This window comes from Mus caroli, unplaced genomic scaffold (genome assembly GCF_978045245.1).
Source record: "Mus caroli unplaced genomic scaffold, Mus_caroli_1 scaffold_6, whole genome shotgun sequence".
NCBI lineage: Eukaryota > Metazoa > Chordata > Mammalia > Rodentia > Muridae > Mus > Mus caroli.
The window spans coordinates 46,459,526-46,481,221 of NW_028227261.1; the positions used below are offsets into that span (position 1 = coordinate 46,459,526).

Here is a 21,696-nt window from a genome sequence, read left to right on the forward strand (position 1 = left end):
TTCTTAATTTTTTTTCTTTCTAGGCTATGTGTTTCATCTGTAAGTTTTTCCAAAATGTTGCAAAATTTCAAAAATAAACTGCATGTCAGTGGACTCCTGCTACTCAAGACCTGTTAATCAAGGGCAAATGATACTTCAGAGTAACTCTAGGGGCGTAACAGATAACACTACCTTTGGACTGAACAACTAAGGTCATATAATGAGCAGAATAGTAGCGCATCCAGAATTCTCTCAGTCTGGCATGTGTATCAATGTTATTCTTCTTTGGTTCATGCTTGAGTGTCTCAGCATTTCCTATAAAAAATTTAAAAAATTAAAAATTATAGAAGTAACTGTTAAAGGACTTCTACACCAACAATGAGTTTTCTACAAGCTTAGAAAACCTATGAAATTACCCAAGTGTCATGTAGTAATAGCATAAGCCAGGAGACAATTCTGAAATAGACACATAGGGATTGATGGTTGGAAAAACCTCAACAACTGACAGTAATTGCCTAACATTCCTTTCTTGATAGTCTAGTATTAAATTGATTTTCCCCTCTGAATTATTTTACTAAAATTCTGCCTAATTCTTAAAAATAAAACATAAAAAGCTAGGATGCCATAAGTTACACAACAGATATAGAAAAATATTATAAAACAGCCTTGAATTAGATCAATTCATCCTGGCCTCCATACTATGACAAGATTAATAGATTACAACTGATATCTACCAACAATAAAAAGCCATTATGAAAAGCAGATACCAGTTCAACGGCTTACCTGTTAAACAAAATTAGGCCACAGCTCAAAAAGTATTAGAAAACCATTCCTGAGTGTCTCTTGATAAATGGAAACATCAGGTTGGGGTGAAGACTTTACAATCAGACTTTATAATCAGCATGTTTATCTTTAAATGGAGATTATAATGGTACCTATCTCTTAATACTTGATAACAAGCTAATGCTATAATGCATACAAGGCCAGCACAGTGTCTGGCACCTAGAAAGCACTCACAAAATGTCCAACTCTATTCTAGCAAAACTCAGTGCTAGAGGACCAAGCACAGCATGCTCACACCACTCTATTCCAAGAGTTTTCCAGCTGCGCTCTTAGAAGGTAAAGAGCACTTTGCTATCCCAGCACCATGAATTGTTCTTTAGTTTTGGGTAGTCTGGGTGGGTTCTGTGTTTCATTTTGTTGTTGTCCTTCCTTGGTTATAACAGGGTCTCATATATCCCAGGCTGGCCTGGGGGCTGAAGACAACACTGAAGTTCAGATCCTCCCACCTCCCCCTCCTGAGGAATGACATGAATGCACCCAACTGTACCCAGTTTTATGCAGTTGTGGGGATCAAATTCAGAGCCTTCTGCTTTCTAGGCAAGCACTGTACCAACATTTCTAACCCTCGTAATCAGTGTGTCTTATTCTCATCCTTCTTACCTAGAAATAAGGTAAATTATGGTATCTTACCCCAAAAAAACTTCCCCATAGGATGTCCAGGTCTAGCGAGGCTTCCAAACAACATTTCTTTTCTGTTTGCATCAGAAGGCCTTGCAAGCTGATACTCTGTAAGTTTTAAAGAAATATTTTCAGTAAAACGAAATTTCATTATTTTCTTGACTGTCTAGAAATTCAAGCTTATAGAACTGAAAGCAAGGGAGCAATAAAAATTGACTTTCAAAATATGTTATAAAACTGAAGCTGGTAACTCAACAACCTAAACTTGGTCCTATCACTTAATCAGTCATTCTGAGGAAACTGATCGCCTTTCTAGAGTTCTTCTCTTATTTTCAAATGAGGCAATGTAGTTAATGATCTGAATGTTTCAGCTCTAGATTTCTAGGTCTAAGAATTTCCCGAAAAAAAAGCACTAATAAAATGCTGCTAGTCTTCAGATCTGAGGCTGAAGAAGTAACAAAATTCGAGGCTTTGGGGCCCAGGCTTGGGAGTGTGGCTTTTGTGGCTTAGTGCTCCAGGTGCTGGTCATAAAACAGATAGCAACATTCCTTCCTCCACCCACCCACTTCCTGGGTTCAAAGAGTGTTCATTCAAAGAATGGCACCCTGACCATTACTGGAACCTACAATGCAAATGTGCTATCTTTAGGGGCTCTTAGATGTTAGGGGCTCTTAGAAACTGTCTTGAGAGATAACCTGACATTTGTGACTTTGTACTTCCTTGTGACTCTTAACTGGTATTTTTGGTATTTTCCAACAACGCCCTCCCCACCTCCTTGAGTTGTGGTTTCTTCCTTTAAATACCCCCTTACTCAGCTACTCGGGGCACCACGGTCCTCTACCCCTGCATGGTGTATGACCATGGGCCCAAGAGCGCTCTTGAATAAAAATCCTCTTGCAATTTGCAGCAAGATCGTTTCTTGTGGGTGATTTTGGGGTGTCGCCTCTCCTGAGTCAGAACGTGGGGGAGTCCTCACATTGTGGGTCTTTCATTTGGTGCGTTGGCCGGGAAACGCGACCACCTGTCACACCCAAGAACCGACTTGGAGGTATGGGGATCCCCTCTTGTGTGTGTGCCAGCCGGTGTCTCTGTTTTGAGTGTCTGTTTTCTGAAACGAACATTGGAACATGTGCTTGTTGTGTTGGGTTGTTTGTGTCTTGTCCTATGTTTCTGAAGCATGGCAAAGTCTGAGTTTGGATCCATCTGAGTTTATTGAATTTGTGCCTTGGTTTTCGGGTTGCGAGATCGTGGGTTCGAGTCCCACCTCGTGCCTTGGTTTTACACCTGGGCACCTGGGTCTTTCATTTGGGGGCTCATCCCGGGATTTGCGTGACCACCCAGGGGTCCTAGACCCACTTGGAGGTAAGATTCTCTGTGTAGTCTCTGTGTTGATTCTGTGTTCTGTTCGGTGTGATCGCAGTTTCGGTTTTGCTGACGCTCAGTAGTGAGACCGTGCTCCAGGAAGGAGAGTGGGGTGGGTAAGGGTAGACGTATCCAGGTGCCCACCGTCCGTTCGCCCTGGGAGACATCCCGGGAGGACAGGGGGAGGACCAGGGACGTCTGGTGGACCCCCGCGGTAGTTAAGAGATAGTTTTTCTCCTTGACAATCTGTGTCAGCGTCCTAACTCTAGGCCAGCTGACTCTTTTTGGTGTCTCTGGTCGACACGAAGTCGACATCAGTTTTGGTTCCTTTTTTCTTTTACGTTTGTGTCTGCTTGTGTGGTGTGTATTGTCGAGCTCGAGATGGGACAGACAGTGACAACTCCTTTGACTTTGACTCTTGATCACTGGACTGAAGTAAGGACTAGGGCCCGCAGCGGGAACACAGAGTCGGAGAGGTCGTAGTCCGGAGGGGGGATATGGGCCCGACTCCACCATTGCCTTACCCCTCCACGCCTATGTTGGTGGCCCCCCACCAGGACCCAATGAACTTGTCCCCTTGCAATATTGCCTTTTTCATCGGCTGATCTATATAACTGGAAAACTAACCACCCCCTTTCTCAGGATCCCCAACGCCTCACAGGGTTGGTAGAATTCCTTATGTTCTCTCATCAGCCTACTTGAGATGATTGTCAACAGCTGCTGCAGATGCTCTTAACAACCGAAGAGCGAGAGAGAATTCTGTTAGAGGCTAGAAAAATAGCCTGGGAGCCAACGGGCGGTCTACACAGCTACAAAATGAGATCGACATGGGATTCCTTTTGACTCGCCCCAGTTGCGACTGCAACATGGCTGAAGGTAAGGAGAGCTTAAAAATCTAACGCCAGGCTCTGGTCTCCAGGGTGCCTCAAGACAGCAGAGACTGGAGCTAATGATTAGATAGCTCTCCTACCCTTTGTGCTCTTCAGGGATAGAAACACCCCTGGACAGTCTGGATTGAACCCCCCCTATAAATTACTCTACAGGGGGCCCCCTCCACTGGTAAAAATAGCCTTTGTACATAGTGCTGACACGCTGCTTTCCCAGCCTTTGTTCTCTAGGCTCAAGGTACTCCAGTGAGTGAGACAGCGAGCGAAAAAGCAGCTCCAGAAGGCCTGCTCCAGAAGACCTGCTAGACGTCTCCACACAGAAAACCTTGAGACTCGGGGAAAAGACCCTTATCTTGTACTCTTGACCACCCTACTTTCTACCTTTATGGGACCCCTTTTGATTTTGCTTCTGCTTTTAATTATAGGTCCATGTGTGTTAAATAGGCAAGTCACCTTTATTAGAACAAGAATTAGTGCAGTGCGGCTTTTAGTTTTGAGACAACAGTACCATGCCCTAAAAGATCAAGTATGTCAGGGAGAAGATAGTGTCTAGTCTAAGATTAGAACTATTAACAAGTAGAAGGGGGGAATAAAGAAGTAACAAAATTCAAGGCTTTTGGGCCCAGGCTTGGGAGTGTGGCTTTTGTGGCTTAGTGCTCCAGGTGCTGGTCATAAAACAGATAGCGACATTCCTTCCTCCACCCACCCACTTCCTGGGTTCAAAGAGTGTTCATTCAAAGAATGGCACCCTGGAACCTACAATGCAAATGTGCTATCTTTAGGGGCTCTTAGATTGTTAGGGGCTCTTAGAAACTGTCTTGAGAGATAACCTGACATTTGTGACTTTGTACTTCCTTGTGACTCTTAACTGGTATTTTTGGTATTTTCCAACAACGCCCTCCCCACCTCCTTGAGTTGTGGTTTCTTCCTTTAAATACCCCCTTACTCAGCTACTCGGGGCGCCACGGTCCTCTACCCCTGCATGGTGTATGACCATGGGCCCGAGAGCGCTCTTGAATAAAAATCCTCTTGCAATTTGCAGCAAGATCGTTTCTTGTGGGTGATTTTGGGGTGTCGCCTCTCCTGAGTCAGAATGTGGGGGAGTCCTCACGTTGTGGGTCTTTCAAGGCCGTGGTCATATATTTTGTTTAAATGTCATCCAAAGCAACTCTACTGACAATAAAGTCTGATGGTTAACAATTACTTGGAAGTCACAGTATCATTGCTAATGCTATAGGTGCAATGTTTTTATCTAAAATTCCTATGTTAAAACCCATCTTTAATGTGACAGCTTTCAAACATGAGGACTGTTAAGTGTTTAAATCATAAGCCTTCATGAATGAAATGAGTGTGCTTATAAAAGAGATCCAGTGCTGGAGAGATGGCTCAGGCCCTGAAGGCTCAAAATCAAAACAATAAAGCTACCCAGAGTTTCCCTGCCCCTTCTGTTATGTAAAGGTGGCAGTCTACAAATCAAGAAGCAAGCCATTGTCAGGCACCAAATCTGCTGGTGCCTTCACACTGGACTCCTTAGCCTCTTAACCTCTACAATAGAGAGGTGCTGACTCTGTAAGCCCTGAGCCTGCAGTATTCTATTAAGGAAGCCCAGACAGGCTAGGGCAGCCACAATCCCAGTTGTATCACTGAAAGGTACAACTCTGAGCAAGTTACCTAACTTCTCTGACTCCAAAAAGGGACCTAACAGGACCAAGAGCATATGACTCTTACATAAGATTACATAAGATGCAGTCTTTCAAAAAAAAAATATTTACTAAAAACCTACTGTTCATCTCTCTCACACACACACACACACACACACACTAGTTGGTAGCAGAAATATCAATAAAAGCCTTGTACTAAGTTTGTATTTGCATAGGGAAGATAAACAATAAACAAGAAATATGTTTGTGTTAGTGATGGACACTGTAAAGAAAGGTTTTTTTAAAAAGCAACTCAAGTTGTGTTGAAGGAAAAATGAGAATTTTCTGAGTAAAGGAAGAGAAGCATAAATGGGAGGAAACAAAGGGAGGAAAGAGAACATGGCACCTCTGACACACAGACACAGGTCAATAGGATAGAACAAAAGTGAAAATCAAAAGGAAGACGAAAGGTCACCTGAGTATAGCTATTCAGTCATAAATGACTACGGATCTCTACGGAAACCATTGACTCAGCACACCGCTGTGTTCTCAAACCCTCTAAGCCTAGTTTCAGCAAGGACAATAATACAAAGAAGGAGTACTCAACAGATGCTAATTATTAATTATCCTGGGGTAAAGCACTGCAGAAATTTGACAGGCATTGGGAGATAGGAGATCTACATTTTAAGAAATCCGTTCTTTACACCAATCTGATTGGAGAACCAAAAGTGAAGCCAGGGAAACTCGTTAGAAAGCATAACTGTTACAGTCGGTAAGAGACTGGATAAAACAGAAACATTAGCACAAGTCAGTATTCAGGGATATACTTTAGCTATAAATTATAAAGGTGGCCACTAAAAATATGTTCGTTCTTTGAACACAAATATTGTTCTAAAAAGTCTCTGTAAAAATAGGAAGATGTGGCTATAACATGAGAGAAACTGTATTAAAAGAAGAGGATGTCTTGGCTGAGGTGTGCTATAGCTGTGTATACAGCAGTACAGGGAGAGGAGCTGGAGGGCAGGCCATCCCCAATCTTTGACATGTGTGAATTTGTTAGCTTAGAAGACAGTAACAGGAACTTTGCAGATATGATAAAGTCATAAACCCTGAAAAAGAGAGGTGACTCAGGATCTCTTGATATAGATTCATTATTACAGTAAGGGGCCTTAAGTGTGGGGGATGGGAGGTCAGAAACAGTCTGTCAGAAGCAGATCAGAGAGGAAAGGGTTAACACTACAGACACTAGCTAAGATGGAAAGAAATGAAGAACAGATTCTCTCTCTGAGTCCAAAAACCCAGCATGCTGGCCTGAGGAATCATTTAGACTTTGGACCTCCTCAACAAGAAAATGACTTGATTCACTTCAAGCCACCAAGCTTCTGGTAATTTGTTCAAGAGCAACAAATAGTTGATACCCTAGACAGCAAACACAGCCATACGGCTGGTAAATACAGTGTAACTATCTGAGCAGTCAGAGAACACACTCTACGCTTGATAGAGAGTGGGCTTTGGAGGTACCTTTTACCCCAATTCCTCCACCACTGAGGTGCATTAATGTAAGCAAGTACGCTTAAAGTAAAAGTAAGAATTATCACTAAGATGGTTCTTTTTTTTTTTTCTTTTTTTGAAACATGGTTACATATTGTAGCCAAGCCTGCCCTGGAATTCAAGGCTCTCCTTCTGCATCAGCTTTCCCAGTACAAGGATTACAGGAATATACCGCCACAGCCAGCTTAAAATAGCTAATGCTTAAGAAGTCCTCCTACAATCTTCGTTTAGCAATCAATAAATCCCAGTAAAAGTCTCCAAATTGATCTTCAGCGTGCAAATAGATTCCCCAAAATTGAGAGAAATCATCAGAAAGCAAAATGAAGTACAGTATACTTCCTGCTAGGACTTTAATTTCTTAATCCACAAACATATCACAGTTAATTTATAGGAAAATTCAAGCCACAAGAATATGTAAGATTAGCTGGCAGTAACAAAGGATAAACTGTAACAATGTACACTTGAAAGGAAGCCCCAGACAAAGTGTCTCTTCACACACACACACAGAGTAACTGAAAGTCTGAAGCTCTAAGGTCTAACGCCAGCTTTAGGAACCCAGTATCCTTACGGTTTTTGACAGCTTGATCCTGAATAAGATATTCACCAAGCCCAGGATTAAATATGATGCTGTATTTCAATGCTGCTCTTTGAAATATACAGATAAAATGACTTAGTTCTGAAAAGAATGAAAATGCTAACAGCCAGTTTGAATAAGAGAAACAAATTGTTAGAAAACATAAAAAGTGTCTTTACCACTGTCCACAGCTTCCACCTCTCGGTCAATTGCATCTCTGATCATCAGTGGATGAATAAAGAACTGGGCCCATCTGAAAAGGACAACAGGTGTTACTAGGATTGTTCAGTTCCATCAAACAACATCCACTTTAATTAGCTATTTTTATTCAATTAGAAAATTACCTCAAAATCTTCTTGATCAGAATAATAATAACCTGCATTTTTATATTTTAAAGTCCCCAAAGTCCCGACTTTGTGAAATAAAGCACTCATTCAGAAAAGTACTTAAGGCATAAATAGACAGATGAAAGCCTTTTCAAAAGTCTCCTCTTCCATACCCTACCCTTTCTTCGCAGTGCTAAGAGTCAAACTCACAACCTCCCACACACTAGGAAAGCACTGAGCTACATCTCCGTCTTACGAGATGAAATATTACTGCTATGTTGCCCAGACTGTCCTCTAACTCATGACACTCCTGCCTCAGCCTCCCTAACAGCTAAAATTATAGACATTCAACATCCCCAGCTTCCTCTAATATACAAGCTTTATATCAATCCATACTTTTGCACATAAAAATAAACAAAACTCACTCTATTCATTTAATAGTGTTATGGATTATGTTTTTATTAGATATTTTCTTTATTTACATTTCAAATGCTATCCTGAAAGTTCCCTATTCCCTGCCCCTGCCCTGCTCCCCTACCTACCCACTCCCACTTTTTGGCCCTGGTGCTCCCCTGTACTGGGGCATATAAAGTTTGCAATACCAAGGGGCCTCTCTTCCCAATGATGGCCGACTAGGTCATCTTCTGCTACATATGCAGCTAGAGACACAAGCTCTGGGGGTACCTGAAAAAATGTTCAACATCTTTAATCATCAGGGAAATGCAAATCAAAACAACCCTGAGATTCCACCTCACACCAGTCAGAATGGCTAAGATCAAAAACTCAGGTGACAGCAGATGCTGGTGAGGATGTGGAGAAAGAGGAACACTCCTCCATTGTTGGTGGGATTGCAAGCTTCTACAACCACTCTGGAAGTCAGTCTGGCGGTTCCTCAGAAAATTGGACATAGTACTACCGGAGGATCCAGCAATACCTCTCCTGGGCATATATCCAGAAGATGTCCCAACCGGTAAAAAGGACACATGCTCCACTATGTTCATAGCAGCCTTATTTATAATAGCTAGAAACTGGAAAGAACCCAGATGCCCCTCAACAGAGGAATGGATACAGAAAATGAATTATATTTTTAAGCTACAAAATAAAATTTGGAATTTTAATTTTATATTTTTATTTTAACTATATCGAGGTTTTGCCTACATGAAATTTATATGCAGCATGTGTGTGCCTCGTGCCCAAAGAGGTCAGAAGAGAGGGTTCGATCCTCTGGAACTAGAGTTACACATGGTTGTAAGCCATTGTGTGGCTGCTAGGAATCAAATGCAGGCCTCTGCAAAAGCAACAAGTGCCCCTAACCATTGAGCCACCTCTCCAGCCCTTTAAGTCAAAACCCTACCAGCTGTGCATAGTTAACTTGACCACACAATTCTACTGCTCATTTCTCTTATGTGTGTGTGAGTGTGTGTGTGTGTGTGTGTGTGTGTGAGTGTGTGTGTGTGTGTGTGTGAGTGTGTGTATGTGTGTGAGTGTGTGTGTGTGTGTGTATGTGTGTGAGTGTGTGTGAGTGTGTGTGTGTGAGAGAGAGAGAAAGAGACAGACAGAGAGACAGAGAGGTGAATGACTATGCAGATGCACACATGGAAGTCAGCAGACAACTTTAGCAATGTACCCTGTTCTGAGGTGCTCACAGATCAGGCTAGCTGACCCTGGAGCTTCCAGGCCATGAGTGGCTGCCTCCCATCTGTCCTTGGGGTGCTGGGATTGCAGATACTCACAGATCTTGATTTTTTTATATTGGTTCAAAGGACTGAACTCTGGTGATTAGGCTTGAGTAGCAGACACTTTCCCCCACTGAGCCATCTCCACGACCCTGGGTTTCTTAATATAATTTATTTACTTATACAGGCAGGTGGAGAGATGGCTCAATGGTTAAGAGCACTGACCGCTCTTCCAGAGGTCCTGAATTCAATTCCCAGCAACCACATGGTGGCTCACAACCAACTGTAATGGGACTCAATTCTGGTCTGTCTGAAGACAGCTACAGTGTACTCATATAAATTAACAAATAAGTAATCATATAAATTAATAAATAAGTAAATATTTTTTTAAAAAAAGCACTATTATACATAAAATTACATATGTAAATGCCATTTATTTAAATGTATAATAATATAATCAAAATGGGTTTATTTAAAGCTTTAAGAATATTGACTTATTGAGACTCTGTCTTGTACTGTAGCAATCCTCCTACTTCAGTTTACTAAGTGCTAGAATGGCAGGTGTGAGTCACCACACTTGGCTCTAGTTTTGTTTAGTTTTGTTTGTAAGTTGAGGATCTTACTATGTTGCCTAATCTGACCTTGAACTCCTGAATTCAAGGGACACTTCTGCCTCAGTCTTCTAAGTAGCTGAAAGGACACAGGTGTGTGCGTGCACCCTTCCCTAACCTGTTCTTTTCCCAGTAAACACAAAACAATTGAAAGACTAATTTCCTGAAATCTTTTGCTATAACTTTGATCTGGTATCTACATATTCATTGAGACATTCACATTTTTCCTAATATTTAGTATAACTTGAATAAAACAGGAAATATTTTTACTTAGTTCTAAAAAAACAAAGTCACATGTAAAAATACTTCAGAGAAAACATTGGCAACACACAAGCACCCGATAACATCCAACAGGAAGAGTGACTCTGGGATCAAGTAAGCACTACACAGTCCCCAGGTCTCACAGCACTAACCCTGCACGTGTGCCTCCCATAAATCAACTGTCGGATTAAAAAGTGATCACTTGACACAGAAGAAAATTAAACACAAAGGAATGTTAAAGATAAAGTGAGAACCTTTAACACGTGAATTAAACGTCGGAGGAGCATAAATGAACAAACTAATCTTTTTAACTTCTCAAAAACTACTCTATTTTTGCTACCAAAGAGAACAAATACCATCACTTCCATTGAGAATCTACATTTTGAGCAAAATGATTTTGTTTCTGAACTTTATATAGTTGTAAATATGTAGTATATAGTTGTTCATGTATTGTTCAATTCAATGCTATGATATTCTATTCATCCGTATGGACAAAGGTGAGTGTAGTTTACTTTAGCTGCTGTGACAATATTGACTGAAATTAATTTACACATCTACTCCATTGCTATTTGAAAGAAATCTGGGCTTTACAACTGCAGTATGAGAAGCACTGCTACGGTAAGCGAGTGTTTGCACTGTATGCTGGGTCATACGCGTGCGTTTGTCTAGGTATTTATTGCAAAGGAATAGCACACACATGCATTACTACATGTGTCCACTCTTCTGGAAGTGGCCATACTCATGACGCTTGCCCAGGGGCTCTGACCCCATCACTCCTCCACAGCTTTCTTCCCTTTGTCATTATCAGAGTATAAAGTTTTCTATAACTTTTGAAATAGTTTAATCTCATAATAGTTTTGATTTACATTTCATTGATTCCTAATAAGGCTGAATATCATTTTATATAGTTATAGCAGGAATTTTATTTTTTTAAATGTTTATTTGAATCTCTTTGAATAGGTTATATTTTTTATTCTAGCAATACATGTTTATATAATATCAATTTAGATTATTGGATACTTATATGCAAAAGCCTAATAAACTAAAAACCCAATAACTATTCAAAATATAAATTTTTTGTTATTTATTGAAAAAATACTCTCCCATACATTTTGTTTACTGTGTGTGTGTGTGTGTGTGTGTTTTAATAAAGAATGGCCCTGGGGTTAACCCTGAGCCTTGTTACCACTGAGCCAGGTCTCCAGTGTCTTTTCATGAATACCATTTCCTTTATGTTCTTTGGTTTGTTTGTTTACTTATTTCTTAATCTTATTTGACAAAGTTTACCTGAATTGTGGCTTAAAAAATTAGCTATTTTGTTCACTTTTTAGTCTACAATCTATCTGGAACATTTTTGTGTGTCTTTGAGTGGCAGAGTCAACTTTATTCCTATATCCATGGAACCTCAATTGTCTTGGCAGCATTCCAATAAAAAGCCCTTTTGTGTAAGTGTCCACTTTTGCTATTTCTGTGACATTATTATTTATGTGATCTATTTCTGTGACTTATTATTCTATTTGTCTTTTTGCAAACACCACAACTATCACCATATATAATAAGGTCACAAAGGCTGACACGTTCTTCAAATTTTCACAATTTTTGTTCTCACATTTAAGCCTGTAACCCCATTAGAGTTAAATTTTCTATACAGTTGAATAAAGAACTGTGGTTCATATCTTCGCACGTGGCTCTCCTACTGTTCTGGCAGAGAGCTAACAATCCTGTCTCTCCTACTTGGCTGTCTTGGCACCAGACTACTGACAGCAAGTGTAATGGTTTGTGTCTAGAGTCCGGGTTATAGTTCACTGAGCAGTGTCTGTCTGTCCTTATGTCAGAACCACACTCCTGGGATTTCTGCAGCTCTAAGTCTAGGGAAATGAGAGTCCAACTTGCTCTTAAATATAACTTGGGTTATTTTTGCTTTTTATTTTTCCCATATGAATTATGGTATCACTCACAGATGTAAAGGGACAACTAAAATTGTGAAGTGATTGGGATGAATCCATAAATCAGTTTGGAGATTGTTGTCATTCTTAACAAGAAGAAGTCCTCTATGCTCTCATTCTTAACAAGACGCCATCTCAGGCACATGGCACAGCTTCTCTGCCCCTCTTTACTTATTACTTATTTTTTGACTTTCTACTATTACAAGTATTTGAGTTTATTCTGAAGTATTTTATTTTAGATGCCATTATTAAAGAAGCAATCTTTTTCATTTCACGTTTGGATTTTAATGAGGAGGAGCTGGGGAAAATGGCTCAATCAATAGAGTGACTGTCACATAACAATGAGACCTGGGTTCAATCCCCAGCAGTACGTAAGAGCCTGGCACTGAGCTATATATACAACTCTAATGTCAACACGAGGGAAGCAGAGGCAGAAGAGCCCGGGAGCTTGCTGGCCAGGCCAGACCCCTAGTGAGCACTAGGTTCCCGAGAATTCAAACACAGGATGTGGAGCCAGGTGGGTGCACACGCCTCTAATCCCAGCACTCAGGAGCAAAGGCTGGTGATCTCTGTGAGTTTAAAGGCCACCTTAATGTATATAGTGACTTCCAAGACAGCCATGCATATACAGTAAGACCTTGTCTTAAAAGAAAGAAAAAGAAGGGGGGGGAGGGAGGGAGAGGGAGGAAGAAGACATGTAACACAGTTTGCTCCTTCTTCGCCAGTGTTCTGATGGTTTTAGGGAAATGCAACAGAACGTGCCCAGTATTTCCATGTGTATAATGGCATTAAGTAATAGTTACCTATCCAGGGCTTCCTTGAAATACTTTCTCTGGACATCAAACTGAAAGACTGTGCGTTCACAATCAGTTGAGGCATTATCACTCCCTCCATGTTTCTTGAGGAAGGCATCAAATCCATTCTCATCAGGGTATTTCAAACTACCCATGAATACCACTAAATGGGAAGAATAAAACATCACACAACAGAAAGAAATAGACAGAAACTTTTATTATCAAAGATGAACTTCTCTATGCATAGAAGATAAAGTCACATGTTAACAATGGCTGTGTCTAACACTTTCACATTGATGCTGTGCATCATTCTACAATGCTCACATTATTTCTAATCCAAGAAAACCCAAATATTTCATGTTTAAAAACAGGTGAGTAATTTGCTTATAAAAAGGGTAAAACTTAAACATAAGCTTTTGTGCAGATTAACAACTACCATAAAAAGGTGTCAAGTAAGAGGTTTACTTTCAAATAACCTAGAAGCTAAAAATAAAAAAAAAAATGGCTAATGCAGAAAGCAAGCACATGCGTATGCATTTGTAGCTGTGTAGCGTCCACACATTTTTACTGAGGCATACTCACAGCTAAACTTATGGCTCCTTTTGTGGCATATTAACCACACCTTTTGATTGTATTTTCAACACTCCGATGTCACTGGGTGCTATGAACACTGAAGCAGACTAGTCCAGCCAGAGCTAGCTAGTTCCTAGAGAGCAGCAACTGTATCCTGCTCTGTTCGCCATACTGTAGCCAACCAATGATGTCTACAGTAAAACAGGTTTGGGGCTGGAAAAATGGCTCAATGGCTAAAGCACTTGCTGAACAAATGTGAGAAGAGGGTTCAGATCCCTAGAACCCATGTAAAGTTCATTTCAGAAGGCAGAGGCAGAGGCTCCCCAGAGCAAGCTGGGTAGGCAAACCAGGCATATTGGCAAGCTCTGGGTTTGACTGAGACCCTACCTCAATGAATAAAGTACAGATTGAGGAAGATACTGTTTTCCATTCAAATCCACAAGTCTACTTAGATGAAAAGTCTTTCCCTATAGTTATTCCTAAATCAGCATTTTTCTTCTTAGCTTTTTCTTTGTTTAAATGTACTTCAGTTAACCAATTACTAATCTTTGAAGTCAATTAATACAAATGTAAAGGGAAAAAGGAGACCACACCCAGGAATGATAGTTTACAAGATCTTACTGTGCTCCAAAAAGTGTGCCAGCCCAGGCAGGTCATCTGGATCAGCAAAGCTCCCAACTCCAACACACAGAGCCGCTGCAGACTGGGGTAAGTAGAACACATACAAATAGTTGCGTCAATCCTAAAGCAGTACTAGCACCTCAAGGATTCACTTGGAGAAGTTTGCCAACAGAAAGGAACAGATCTCGCCCTGGGAGTCAGGAGGAGCAGCAAAGTGAAACTCACCAGCACTGTGTCAGTTTCACCCTGCTGCTCCTCCACTTGCCATCCTGCCAAATGCTCAACAGGTGCAGACCTGAGGGAGAAAGCAGAAACAGAAACAAGGCGGAGGCCGGCCTCCCGGGCCTCCCGGCAGGCCGCAGTTCACGCTGCTGATTCAGGACTCTGAACCACGCTGTGCCCTGAGTTACTGGGCTTTGGAATTCTGCAGAGCTAACACATCTGGGTAGGATGAAGAGCTCTAAGCAATTTAAAATGTTTACGCTGAGTAACTCAGTTACAAAACACTCAAGACTTCTCAGTGTGCTACTCAGAAAGTTTATTACTAATATGGGGTGGGGATGGGGGTAAGATAACCATTTAGGAAAATATTTAATAAAATAGTAAGTAAATGGTTAAAAGAGAAAACTTGCTATTAAAAAGCTACAGCAATAGGATTTAAGAGGCTCTTTAGTTCTTTCTTTTGCATTGAACACACACATATAAATCATGTATTACTTATCAATGTGCATTTGCCAAATTCCTTGGGAAAATTCATTTTTAACAAAAATAGATGGCCAAGATATACACAAAATTCTGTTTAACATACTATCATCATTAGTTAAAAATTTTGTTTTTTTTAAGTAAACAAAATAGTAAATTTGAAAACAGGAAAGTATATATTAACTTTTCCAACTTTGTATTAATTTTCAGAACTAGTGCATTTGTGAAGCACTGTTTGATAAGGTTGTCCTTATAACATAGCATGCACCTTGGGTTTCTAAAAGAGCCAAACAGCCTCACTTGATACTTCAAGTCCCATTTTTGAAGACTTAGCACATAAGCTCATTTAAAACATGGAAGAATAGCCACTTCTTCAAGCACAGTCTAACCTGTTCTGTGACATTTAATAGATGCCTAACCTGCTTTCAGCTCCAACTACCCCATAAAGATTTCTTGTCTCGACCAGCAGGGTTGAAGACATTTTTGAATAAGATGACTTAAACCACAGTCTATCAGTCAGCTTTGACCACAGCAAAAACAGGTTCTGCGATTGCTAGAAAAGAAATTCATACTTGAGGATTTTCTACCCAAGAAATTTATACTTAAGAATTGAGTTATAAAACTCAAAATTATGAACAAATCATAATTCAAATATATCATACTTAAATTTCAATCTTGTTAACTTATTAACTTTTCAGATCAAGAAAAACTTCTTTTCAAAGAACAGAAATGGATAATTTTAAAAATGTTTTAGGAAAGTAATTAACTTCTAATTAGATAAGGTTCTCCAAAAGCTAACATTTTTTCCCCATTTCATTTCTTAATGAGAATTATTTACCTTAAATAAGGCTCACATTTCTCAAATAAAAATTAGAGCCTAAAGGCTCCTCAGAGCCAATACGAGTCTGAAGCCACTTCTCACCTACACTAACTTCTCCACTCTCCCTTCCAGATGCTTATGTGCCTCATGTACACACTAAGTAGAAGCCATTTCTCACTCTTAAAAGCATGGAATCCTTTCTTCCACTAGGATACCTACTGCTTCACAGTCAAAATGATTTGGTCTCTTCACACCTAATTGCTTTATCAAAAGAAGTCCATGACACAGGAAAACTTGCAGTTTTTTATAAAGAGAAAGACAGATATAGAAACTTAGACGTAAGAATATAAAATTTAATAATACTGTCATTTTGGGAGCTAAGCTAGAGCTCACAATTGTGTGACCTTAAAGGTGGTGTGAAAGAAAGAAAGCCAGGCAGCGTAAGATCCCCCAGAAGCATTGGAAATGTAAAGGAAATAAATACCCAATAAAAAAATAAATAAATAAAGGGGAAAAAAATCCCCCAGAAGTCAGGGGCAGACCTAGAACTAGAACTCAGGTGCATCTTAGAACGTCTGTGATTTCTCCATCCATTAAGAATTAGAAATAATCCTATTAATTCCCAATTTGCCTATAAAAAAAAAACTTTAGAATTGTCTACCAAGTGGCACATATACAAATTTATTCAGTGTCTTAAGTTTCACCTCTGAAGTTCTCCAAGCGAATGCAACTTGGCCTACTATCTGACACACACACAATCTCTCTCTCTCTCACACACTCACACTCACACACACACACACACACACACACACACACAAGCTTCCTAAAAACATAACTCAATCTACCCAAAATTTTGGTTTAAAAAAACTGGTACAGCCTTTCTTAAAGGAAAAAAAAATGAGACTGGGAGTGGTGGAGCACATCTTTAATCCCAGCATTCTGAAGGCAGAGGGGTCTCTCTGTGAGTTCAAGGCCGGCCTGGTCTACACAGCAAATTTCAGCCAGCCAGGACTACATAGTAAGATTCTGTCTCATAAAACTGAAGAAAGAGGAGGAAGAGGAGGAGGAGGAGGGGGAGGGAATCTCAAAGAATTCATTTAAGAGAATTATTGAAGCCATGCACAGTGGGGCATGACTATAGTCCCAGCTACTGGCAGTACCACCTGAACTTGGAGACCAGCCTGAACAACCAAGTGAGATTCCCAGGATGTGTATGTATGGGATATGTTGAGTACAAGTCTGCATATGGAGGTCAGAGACCTTTCAGAAGTGGCTTCTCTCTGCTGTGTGAGTCCCAAAGATCAAATTCAGGTCACCAAACTTGTATAGTAAGCACCTCTACCCACTGAGCTATCTTGTCAGTCCCACAGGCTAACCACTTCTTAAGTATTCTTTTGAGATCTTAATTAATAATCTAGCAATAAATCCTATATATTAAGGCTATACCATGCTGATGGGTTGATATTCAATTCTAAGTTGAGCATGCTTTTCATGCTTGTAATCCCAGCACTTGGGAAGTGGAGTCTGGAGCAGCGGGTCTCAACCTGTGGGTCATGACCCTTTTGCCAAATCCCTATCTCCAAAAATATTTACGTTATGATTCATAGCAGTACAAAAAATTACAATTATAAAGCAGCAGCAACAAAATTAGATTTATGGTTGGAGGGTCACCACAACATGAGGGTCACAGTATTAGTAAAGTCTAGAGGATCAGGAGTTCAAAGTCATCCCAGCTACACAGAGTTCAAGACTAGCCTAGGCTATATCAAAAAAATAAAATAAATCAAAAAAGAAACCAACTTTAACAAATATCTGCTGGTTAGTTCTACTATAATATCTCCAAAAATGTTACCTACCCTCTGATATAGGAATTCCCTCCTGTAAAATGAAAGCATTCTTCAAAAGATATATTAAGGAAAATCTCCTCACCTCAAGTTCAACTCTCTCACTCAGACTCCCCTGATTACTTATTTATCCCAGTGTTGCCACTTCCGCACAGGTGAGAGTAGGTTCAATTCCCTCCATGGGAACTACCCATACGGTAACTTAGCACTCAGGGCCAAGTGAAGATGCTGACTAGCCTTGCTCTCCTTTCCTTTCCCCCGTCTTCCAAGGATGATATTGCTCTTATTACTCTAGCCTCCGCTAGGAATTGTACAGAGTCTCACCCCCTCATATTTTTAAAAGCATGTAATGTACATAATACATATATACTCAATTGTTGCCATTTTTACCTTTAAAGAGTGATTTTTACATTTCTTTTTGTTTTCTTTAGTTTCTACAGTAAGTCACTTTTATAACCAGAAAAAGTTGTTTTCAAAATAAAATCCTTATATAGAATAATCACTGGCTTAAAAAACAAATCAAAAGATAGCTACATACTTCCTTTTTACTACTAAGAAATAAAACACAAGTTCAATTATTACCCCAAGGAGTTCCCAAATGAGAGAGACAATATAGACATGACTCACACCTGTTTCTCAGTAGTTTTCTTCCTGGCTTCTACCCTCTCTTCCAACTCTTCCAGTTCGTTTTCCTCATTCTCAAGATCGTCATCATCATGTTCATCATCGTCATCATCAAATTCCTCTTCATCATCAAAACCTTCTTCATCATCATCTTGTATCTCAGCCCCAGAGTCTTCATCATCATCGTCGTCATCATCATCATCGTCATCATCTTCTTCCTCTTCCTCCTCCTCTTCTTCCTCTTCATCTGTTGCATTTCCTGTTTTACCTTCCACATTACTTAGATCTGAAATCAAAAGTGCCTGCAAGCCATTCTGTAATTTGATGTATCTGGAGGGTAAAAACACACAAAGCATTTTGATTCAACTACTCAATAAGAAGAACCCACATTATGTGTAATAAACACACTGGATACTACATAAGTACCCCCATTTACCCCAAGTTTCAGTTATTCACACTCAACCATGGTGTAAATATACGAACTAATACATTTTTAAATTGTGCACCATTCCATCCAGTCAGGGCATGAATAAAGATTTCATTAAGATAATGATTATTTATCCTGAGTTATAAATATACATTTGTATATTACACACACACACACTCACACACACTATCTTAGTCACTAGTAACTGTCAGGTTTCTGATGTTCTTTTGGCTTTGGTTTGGTTTGATTTGGGTTTTTGAGACAGGGTTTATCTACATAGCCCCTGCTGTCCTGGAACTCATTATGTAGGCCAGGCTGGCCTTGAACTCACATGAGTTCTGCCTGACTCTGCCTCCAACGTGCTGAGATTAAAGGTGCATAGCCAGCAACAGCTGTCAGTTTTAGCAGATGGACATCAATGGTACCCCAGTGCTTATGTTCAAAAGTAAACTTTAATTACTGAACAATGGCCTCCAAAGCTTAGGACAGGTAATGCTAATTCTGGAGACACCAAAGAGAAGCCATGAAGTGTGTCTCCTGTAAGAAAAAAAAATGCTTAAGTAGCTCAAGAGAGCTACAGTAAGAGCAAATCTTGTAGCCATGAAATTGTGACCTCAAACTGCAAATACTACTCTTATTTTACTAAGAGTAAACATAGAAAAGGCATTCAATTTTATGCCTATGTATGACATACATAGGTTTGGTACCATTCTTGGTTTCAAGCAGCCACTGATGGTCTTAGACTGAATCCTCCACAAGCCAGGAAAAATTATCACAGTTTTAATTAATCAAATTGGTTGATCTGGAGAAGGAACCTTGAAAGCAAAATTAGTTTTAGCTAGAAAGAAATGAAGAGACGTGCTGGAGAGATGGTTCAGTGGTTAAGAGCACCAACTGCTCTTCCGAAGGTCAAATCCAGCAACCACATGGTGGCTCACAACCATCCATAATGAGATCTGACATCCTCTTCTGGTGCATCTGAAGACAGCTACAGTATACTTAGATATAATAATAAATCAATCTTTTAAAAAAGTTAAAACAAAAAAGAAGAAGAAGAAAAGAAAAGAGAGATGAAGAGACACACTTTGTCTTGTTTATATTCTTTGAGGCTTTTAATCATAAAGTATATTTACATATTCAGAGTACAAGTTTATAGGGTTGGAGCTGGTGTTCGGAGTGGCTCTAGAGCATCTGCTTGCTAAGAGGAAGAAGGTACTAGCTCCAACCCCGAGGACTCCAAATAAAAGCATGTGTGTGTGTGTGTGTGTGTGTGTGTGTGTGTGTGTGTGTGTGGAGTTTAGATCTCCTGAGCCTGTAATCCTAGTGCTTCTATGGCGAGACAGGAGGCAGAGATAGGAGACTCCTAGGAGCTTGTGTGCCACTAGCCTGTCAGACTCAGTAACAACAAGAGGCTTTGTACCACACCAACCAGAAGCAAGGACTGACATCCCAAGGCTTTCCTCTGCTCTCCACAGCATGTGCAACCACACAGACAGAAGAGGAAAAATGTGGGTTTGTCTCCCTATCGTATCAAAATCATATTTAAACAATAAAGAACAGCTAGTGGTTATGTTTTGTATTTGGGGATAAAAATCACAAAATTTGGGAAGCAGAAGAGGCCATTAACAGATCATACATTTTACAAATAAAGTTATGAAAAACTACAGATGTAAACATATGATAGTGTATGAATTTCCCCCAACACCAAAAAAAAATAGTCTAAGTTTCAGATCAACACATAAAACACAGAAAGGCTTGCGATAAGTTCAATTATTAATTGTGGTGATTGAATGAAAATGGCCCCCACAGGCTCATAGGTTTGAATACTTGATCAATAGGTAAGAAGTAGCACTACTGAAAAGGATTAGAAGGTGTGGCTTTGTTGGAGGAAGTGTGTCACTAGGGGTGGGCCTGAAAGTCTTCAAAGGCCAAATCAAGCAGGTGGCTCTCTCTCTCCCTGCTGCCTGTGGACCTGGACGCAGAACTTTCAGCTACTTCATCTCCCTGGCTGCCATGCTCTCCAACGTGATGGTAATGGACGACACCTCTGAAGCTGTAAGCAAGCCCCAATTAAATGTTTTCTTTATAATAAGAGTTGCTTTGGGAGGCAGAGGCAGGCGGATTTCTGAGTTCGAGGCCAGCCTGGTCTACAGAGTGAGTTCCAGGACAGCCAGGGCTACACAGAGAAACCCTGTCTCAGGGGGAAAACACAAAAAAGGAGGGGGAGGGGTCCTGACACATTGTAGATACTTAATCTGTGCCAAATAAAACAGACTATCAAATAAAATCTAATAGCTGGTTTTGTAAAAATCAATGAATAGCAAATTTTGTATATATAAAATATACATATTAAATGCATCTAAAAAATATACCCAAAACTTTAAAGTCTCAAATGAAGCAGTCATCTGTACCTGATTAGACAATAAAAGTAGAAAAAAAATACAGATGTCCATGCATCTTAACCCAGCACTTTGTGATAAGATAGTGTATATTTATATATACTATATATGTGTATTATAAAGAGCTAAAAAGAATGTTTTAAAACTATTTCAGAAAAAATGTATTATGAGTGAAGAAATTGTACACTCAACCACACACTAAATCCAGAAGCTATAAAGAAAACAATCAAGGGGCCAGTGAGATGGCTCAGAGAATAAAGGCGCTTACTGCCAAAGCCTGATGACCTCAGCTCAATCCTCAGGAGCCACATGATGGAAGAACGGAACCACACCCATCCCCCCCCCCACACACACACACACACAAATAAATGTTCTGTGTTTTAAAGAAAATAGAAAAGCTGTACTATACAGTGGTGCCCTTATCCAAGGCTGATAACCAAGACTAAGCTACCAGGGGAGAACAGTGCTGAACAAACGATGAGCCACATCTTACACAAGTAGACAACACAAAGGTATGGATTTCATCACGATACTCTAAATGGTATACAACTTTATGACAAATTATTTCTGCCAATTCTACTTAGTTTTGAACTTCAGCTGGCAAATGTAACTGAATCC

General features: G+C 40.0%; 1 protein-coding gene across 2 annotated transcripts in view; it reads right to left on the reverse strand.

Moving 5' to 3' along the window:
* Positions 1-21,696, reverse strand: part of Nrdc (nardilysin convertase) — a 63,071-nt gene that overhangs the window by 32,658 nt on the left and 8,717 nt on the right. Inside the window, exons 2-9 of one of the 2 annotated variants that reach the window (XM_021159242.2) lie at positions 18,258-18,582; positions 15,384-15,517; positions 14,488-14,557; positions 14,263-14,344; positions 13,078-13,231; positions 7,634-7,707; positions 1,453-1,548; positions 172-294 (exon numbers count right to left, since the gene is read on the reverse strand). In XM_021159242.2, coding sequence (XP_021014901.1) covers positions 172-294; positions 1,453-1,548; positions 7,634-7,707; positions 13,078-13,231; positions 14,263-14,344; positions 14,488-14,557; positions 15,384-15,517; positions 18,258-18,582 — 1,058 coding nt within the window. The remainder of the gene's footprint in view (positions 1-171; positions 295-1,452; positions 1,549-7,633; positions 7,708-13,077; positions 13,232-14,262; positions 14,345-14,487; positions 14,558-15,383; positions 15,518-18,257; positions 18,583-21,696) is intronic. The other variant, XM_021159243.2, reaches the window with a different exon arrangement.